Source organism: Hydra vulgaris, chromosome 12 (genome assembly GCF_038396675.1).
Source record: "Hydra vulgaris chromosome 12, alternate assembly HydraT2T_AEP".
NCBI classification, from domain to species: Eukaryota; Metazoa; Cnidaria; class Hydrozoa; order Anthoathecata; family Hydridae; genus Hydra; species Hydra vulgaris.
In genome coordinates this window covers 45417501-45425000 of record NC_088931.1, presented here as the reverse complement: position 1 = coordinate 45425000, position 7500 = coordinate 45417501, and the positions used below count along the sequence as shown (strand labels likewise).

Here is a 7500-nt window from a genome sequence, read left to right as displayed (position 1 = left end):
ACTACTACTGAAAATTCATTTTTTTGACAATCCGATAAATCCACGGGAATCTATTAAAAGTTGTGGTAACTTTTTTTTTGTTTCTAAAAATTTTGTATGTTAAATTACCACCTATAATAAAGTTATAAAAATTGGCGGTAGTAAGCAATTCCATTTATACATTTTTTTTGTTTCATTTTTAACATTACAAAAATATAAAACTTGACAAAATATAAATATAATTAATGTGCTTAAAATCATTTTTTGTCTTTATTTTTTGGTAACATGGGGGCTAAACATTTTTCAAATTTTTGAAAGCTTCAACTTTTTAAGGAAACTTCAAATGTAAAACGAGAAAGCTTTTTATTGTCAAATATGAGTGTTCATAAGAAACTGTCTTTAATCATTGGCTTTTTTTTTTCAAAAAACAAATAAAAAACTAAAATTTTTACCTTAAAAGAACGAGTATACTTATACAAAAAAAGTCTCTCCGCTTTGAAAACCCTATACTATTACAAGGGTTCATGGGTTATGACAACGAGGATTAATTTTTATATAACTTTAAAATTGTAAGCACGTGAACATTATAGTATTCCCATGTAAGATATATATTGACTGGTATATAACAATTAATTTATTTCACTACATTATTAAAGTTAGAGATTAAAAGTTAAAATAAGGATCGAGTGTCCCCAGTTTCCCCCTATATGTAAAAATGATGTTTATATTTTCAGAAAAAAAAACCTATAAAAAAAACAAACAACAATGACTAAAAAATCTATATTTTTTAGACTTGGTGTACGGGCTACTTCGTAAGGTTGCAGAAAAAGGAAAAGATCAATAGCGGGCGGAAAATTATTAGGCCCTTAAAAATAAAGTTGTAAGCTAATTGGAAAAAAAAAATTTTAAAGCCAGAAAAAATTTTAAAATAGGGACTTTTATAAGAATTATAGGGGGCTTTTTTAGATTTTAAACTTCTAAGGTTCGTCAACCTATTTGCTTCTGACTAAAATGCTCAAGCCCATTATTGTCGTTTTATGCTCTTTTCTGACGTTAACTACGTCGCAAGTATTTAAATTGCTTTCAATCCTTATATGCATGTCTTTCATCTTTTATACTAATTTGCAACTTTGATAATACCATATTGTCTTTAAGAATCCTTTATAGCCGATGTGGCTCCATAACTATTTTTTGATTCTTTTTGCGCATTAGGCAGTTTGCATATTTGCGTTTGACATTAAAAAAGAGGTGCGCCTTTACAGTTATTTTTCTACCGAATAAAATAAAAATCTCTCCCCATTACAAAATATATCTTTCAAATTGTTTTGACAATATATATTTTTGTTTGTTTTCTTCCTAAAATTTTTTTTTATTTCTATAAGTTTGCAGATATATTTCTGCACCTATGTGTTTACTTTTGATCAAAAATATTTTGAAAAAGAAACTTAACACTTAAGGCTTAAGTCATAATTATAAATAATTATTTGCTTAACAAAAAACATTTCTATGAATCCGCCTGAGCATGCATCATAAATCTGAAAATGTTTTAGATTTTTTTCAAGAAATTTTTTCTTATTTTAAGTTTTTTTAGGCAATGTGGTTGCTGTAAAAAATTTCCAAAATTCCTTCGATTAAAACCAACAGAATCTGTTTATAATCGAAATTCAAATCCCAACTATGAAATATTGATTACTTAGACAAATAACAAATGCATAGTTTAAATAATAATGTATATATTAATTAATATCCAGAAGCATAAATTTATATTATAAAACGTAAAATTTACAAACATAATTTTTAATAAAGCCATTAAAAAAATAACATTTTTTAATTTAATAAATAAAGAAGAAAAACCGAAAATTCTGATAATATACACGAATGAAAAACAGTTAAAGTAAATGAATAAAAATCAATCTATTCGTAATGTCATTTACAATTTGAAACTTCAAAATACGATAAGATGTCGACTCACGGCAAATTTATTGTTAAATCTAAAATAGATTTAGGAAAATTTAACATAACAATTTATTTTTAATTTAAAAATATAGATGAGTATGTTAATACATATATAGGTATTTATAAATATATTTATATACAAATATATATATATAAATATATTGATTTATATTGATATATATATATATGTGTGTGTATATATATATATATATATATATATATATATATATATATATATATATACATACATATATATATATATATATATATATATATATATATATATATATATATATATATATATATATATATATATATATATGTATAAATGTATATATAGTATATATATATATATATATATATATATATATATATATATATATATATATATATATATATATATATATATATATATATATATATGTATATAAATATATATATATATGCATATATAAACATACATACATACATGCATACATACATAAGTATAAACATATTTAATAATATGTATATATCTTAAATATATACGTATATATATATATATATATATATATATATATATATATATATATATATATGTATGTATGTATGTATATACATATACACATATAATATATAGTATATGTACATACATATACATATATATATATATATATATGTAAATACATAAATATATACATATATATATATATATATATATATGTATATATATATATATATATGTATATACATATATACATTAAATATATATATATATTTATACGTATATACATATACTATACATTATATGTATATACATATATAAATGTATATATACATATATATATAGGTATACATTATATATATATATACATATATATAAATATATGTATATACTTATGTATGTATGTATGTATGCATGTATGCATGTATGTATGTATATGTGTATATATATTTATATATATATACATATATATATATATAAATGTATATATATATATATATATATATTTATATAATATATACATACATATTTCAAACTATATGTAATTATATATAATATATACATACATTTTTCTAATTATATGTATATATACATAATTATAGATATAATACAAAAATAATTAACAGAAAAAAATGATCTATTCTTAAATTTACAATGACTTACACAATTTATTGAGAGTCTGATATTACTTTCTTTCTCTCTGTTCGAATTTTAACAATTAACGAACTGATTCCAAATTTCTCTAACAATACTTTACATTCTGGAATAGACTGCAGATAATGTAAAACTTCTTTTTTTATCAACGGTTCATTTGATTCTATTAACTTTGCCAAGTGCAAAAACACTAAATTTAAGTCAGTTTGACTAAACTCTTCACGTTTTCTTAGTTTGTTTATCACAGAAGAGTTTAAGCTTAAATCGCTTGGATTTTTGTCAGATTCATCGTTTACATTATACTCTTTATCATTATCATACTGTTTGTTTTTCTTAATAATGTAACGAACACTATCCAAAACTTTTTTGATACTTTTGGAACAAGATGCATCTCCTAGTGTTGGATGTTCTTTAAACTTAACTTTGACATCTTCTAGAGTAACATTGCCTCTAGATATTTCATTCATAAATATGCTATTAAAAAAGATTCTTCTTCCAAAATTCTTTGGACATCATGAAGTTTTTTACTTGTTTCGCCAGCTTTTTTTCTGTTATATAAGAGGGCATAAGCTTGTTCAGCCGTTTTCAAACTGTGGCATAATAAATTGGCTGTACTTTGTTTCAACTCACTATGGTTTTCATGAACGGTAGTTGTAATAAATTTTCTTACAATAGTTGGGGTCATTTTTGTAACTTTACCTGTGGCTTTTTTCCAAAAATTTGAAAACTGTGTAGTCAGCATTGAAGAAGAAATAGCACCCCCATGCCAACTTACAAACACATAAGAGTCTTGTGATGTAGATACCCCATCTAAGGTATTCCTTAAAAAAGTTATATACTTTTATACATGCAGATATAAAGTCTTTGACAATGCAATATGTGCTGGCCCTTTATAAGAAGTTTTATGTTTTTTAACGCTAACAACAAAACCATCTTTGTTCTCAAAAGCAATTGAAAATTCGTTTAAGGTCATATTACATATTGCACCTAGTCTCGAAGCATTATCGAAAACAATGCAGGTTATTAAGTAATCTCTGACAAGACAAAAAGATGTTTTATTTACTTTGAATAAACTTGTATTACTTGATTTTAGAACACTTGTTGCATCTTTAACAATATCAGAATTATCTAAAATTACTATTTCTTCTGCTGTAGGAAAGTTATTAAAGTCAAAAATATCCTTGTCATACTGATTCTCCTTTATTGATTTTTGCAAAGATTTCCCCCATTGCAAAATTAACATAACAATTTTTGAATGATCCTTGTGTCCTATGATATCAGTTCTATTTGTTGTAAGACAAAAATCTAAAAAATGTTTTATTGACCCTAAATATGTTTTTATTTTTCCTGGTTTTTTTCCTTTTTTATCAAGCTCTGTCATCCATAAGTTTAGGAAAGATTCTTTAGAGAGGTTAACATAATTTAAATCCTTATTATCTTTATGTCTAACTATACCCATTATAATTCCTTTATGTTTTAGTGCAGACCTTTTTGGTTTACGACCACCAGAAGAGCTAATAAGCCACTCTACAAAGTTTTGCATTAAACATTCTTCTATCGATGATGTCATATAAAATTTGTCATTTTCATCTTCATTGTCAGAGAACTCAGATGATAAATGTCATTTAGAAGAGGAGGAATTTTCAGAACCATCTGTTACAAATATATAACTTTATTTTAATAAAGAATAATTGATAGTTAGATCTTCATAAAAATCATTTAAAACAACATATTATTAAAAATGTATAACTTTTACTGACCTTTTTTCAGAAATCTAGATTGAACATATTTTGAAGCTAGCCAATCTTCATCACTGCTGGAATTTACATCTATAAAATTTTCACCTTGAACAAAAATTTCTTTATCAAAATGACACTCAAGACTTGGGTTATCACTAAAGTCACTTGAGGAGTTTGATTTCTCACCAGATTCACTTTCAAAATCTTCAAGAACACTTACACCTTTTGATAAATATTTTTTAGTTTCACAATTTGACAATTTATGAAATTGTCTTAAATGATTTCCTAATCTAAGAACTTCTTTCATGCAGTGGTTCATTGGACAAATCTTTCTAGTATGTTTTTTAACTTTGGATTGTCTTTTAGATGGTGATAAGACTTTTCGCTTTTCATTTAGACCAAAATTAATGCGTGCTGATTTAGCTTTTGTTTCTTCCCAATTATGCTTTGATGTCAAAAGATGTCTTTTTAAATTGTAAATGAACCTTGAATAAAAAAAAAAAAAAACACTAGTTAAAAATCCACTTTCTTAAAATCTGAATTTTGTTAAAAACTAACTTTCCACAAACTGGACATTTAACTTTATTCCTCAACTTTAAGACTTTTTTTGAACATGGTTCAACTGAAGAACAAGTCTGTAAAAGGTAAAAGATATATATATATATATATATATATATATATATATATATATATATATATATATATATATATATATATATATATATAAATAATAAATAAGGTTTTATATATATATATATAAAACCTTATTTAAGTGTAATTACATAATTGAGAAAAACATGAATATATACCTTTTCTTTCTCCAATATAATACTTGTTTCTAAAGTAAAAAATTTAGTAAGTAAAATATTTTTATACTATTATTAAAAAAGGATATTATTAGTATATAATAATTACTTTTTATCATTAAAATAAGTAGTCATACAAATAATATTTAATATTCTTTAACTGATTATCAAAATCTGAATTAACTTTAAGAAAGCTTTATAAGGTCTCGTAAAAATATCTTCATAACGTGACAAACAATATAATTTATTACCCAAAACAAAATCATTATCTTCATCTGATACTTTATTCAACAGTTCATTATTCCTGAAATAAGGACAACAATATTTATATCAAAAAACAATTATAGATTCTAAAGTAATCAAAATACACATAAAAATCAAAATATTGTTTTTATTCTAAACATCTACTCTAAATCTTTAGCCCTAAACCCTCGTGCTTTGTTGGTTGCACAACATTGCAGTAAAAATTCTGCCTGTTCAAATTCACTTATGTCCAATTTCAAATTCAATTTATGCAATACTAGCAGAATAAATGGGTCAATACAAAATTGCAAAATAAAACTCAAAAGAAGATCAAAAATGCTAAGATCATAAATTTTAAAAAAGGCTACTTTGCATTATATATAACGATGTTAAAATAAATTTAAAATTAAATGCATACTTTTGAGAAGAGTATGAACTTAACAATACTTCAGCCTATAACACAATAGATTGTTAAATATATAATAAATTTTATGTTTACATATTATTGATTTAGGGAGCTAATGGGGTTTGATTACTTAAATCAACTAAGTATTTGGGGTTGGGCAGGAATTTGTAAATTAGCAAACGTTATATTAAAACTAGCAATAACTTATACTAAATTACAAACCAAAATATTAATACTAAAAGTCATATAATCATAAAAATCATTAACAAACAACTATAAATGAAAAAAATACTTAAATTGCAAACTATGTAAAATAAATATTTTACAATTTAATTAAAAACATACTTTGATTCTTGAAATTCTTTCCACCTTTGCAAAAAGATACAGTATTGCTTCAGGAAGCAATACTTTAAAAGTATAATCATTAGACTAAATAAAAAATGTAATCTTTTTTGTATATATACTTATATAACACTGATTTTTTTAATCTCTGTGTGTATGTATGTGTGTATGTATGTGTGTCTGTCTGTCTGTCTGTCTGTCTGTCTGTCTCTCTCTCTCTCTCTCTCTCTCTCTCTCTCTCTCTCTCTATATATATATATATATATATATATATATATATATATATATATATATATATATATATATATATATATATATATATATATATATATATATATATATATATATATATACATACATGGTGGCCACAGTCCTGGAATGTCCTGGATTTTTGCAAGTGTCCTGGAATGTCCTGGAAAATTTTAATTTTTTCAAAATTTTCCTTGAATGTCCTGGAATTTTTATTTTTTTAAATATATTTTAAAATTACTAATATTATTGCAGTAAAATTAAATTTTTTTATGCAATTAAAAAAATTTAAAGCTGCTGTAATTTAATTTTTATGAATGGTTTTTTTTAGGTTTTATATATTGCTTTAATTACTTTGAATTTTGTTTGATTTTTGTTTTCTTATATCAGTAATTGTTGGTTTGAAATCATGCATATCAAATTATAGTATTTAATTTTTCTATAGTTTTAATTTTTTGGATATTTTTAAGTTTAGAAAAAGTTTAAATAATAAAGTATAAATATAGAATGCCTCAAGATTCGCATTTTTCGAATGCATGGTTGCAAACACCTGAATACAAAAACTAAATTATTAAAAAAAGTACGACAATTGCATCATGTTCTTTTTGTAAAAAAGACATTAATGTTAGAAATATGGGTGAA

At 23.3% G+C, this 7500-nt stretch overlaps 2 protein-coding genes across 10 annotated transcripts in view; one reads left to right on the top strand and one right to left on the bottom strand.

Moving 5' to 3' along the window:
* The window catches only part of LOC101235086 (serine/threonine-protein kinase Nek1), a 295109-nt gene that overhangs the window by 122618 nt on the left and 164991 nt on the right, over positions 1 to 7500 (top strand). The window lies entirely within an intron of this gene.
* Positions 1703 to 7500, bottom strand: part of LOC136088767 (uncharacterized) — a 10065-nt gene continuing 4267 nt past the window's right edge. Inside the window, exons 5-11 of one of the 3 annotated variants that reach the window (XR_010642461.1) lie at positions 6280 to 6314; positions 5870 to 5922; positions 5622 to 5650; positions 5382 to 5447; positions 4834 to 5297; positions 3079 to 4726; positions 1703 to 1970 (exon numbers count right to left, since the gene is read on the bottom strand). Coding sequence is in view for 1 of the 3 variants with exons in the window: in XM_065813415.1 (XP_065669487.1) it covers positions 4695 to 4726; positions 4834 to 5297; positions 5622 to 5650; positions 5870 to 5893 (549 nt within the window). In the remaining 2 variants the exon portion in view is untranslated. Of the gene's footprint in view, positions 1971 to 3078; positions 4727 to 4833; positions 5298 to 5381; positions 5448 to 5621; positions 5651 to 5869; positions 5923 to 6279; positions 6315 to 6612; positions 6729 to 7500 lie in introns of those variants that run through there. The other 2 variants (XM_065813415.1, XR_010642460.1) reach the window with 2 other exon arrangements.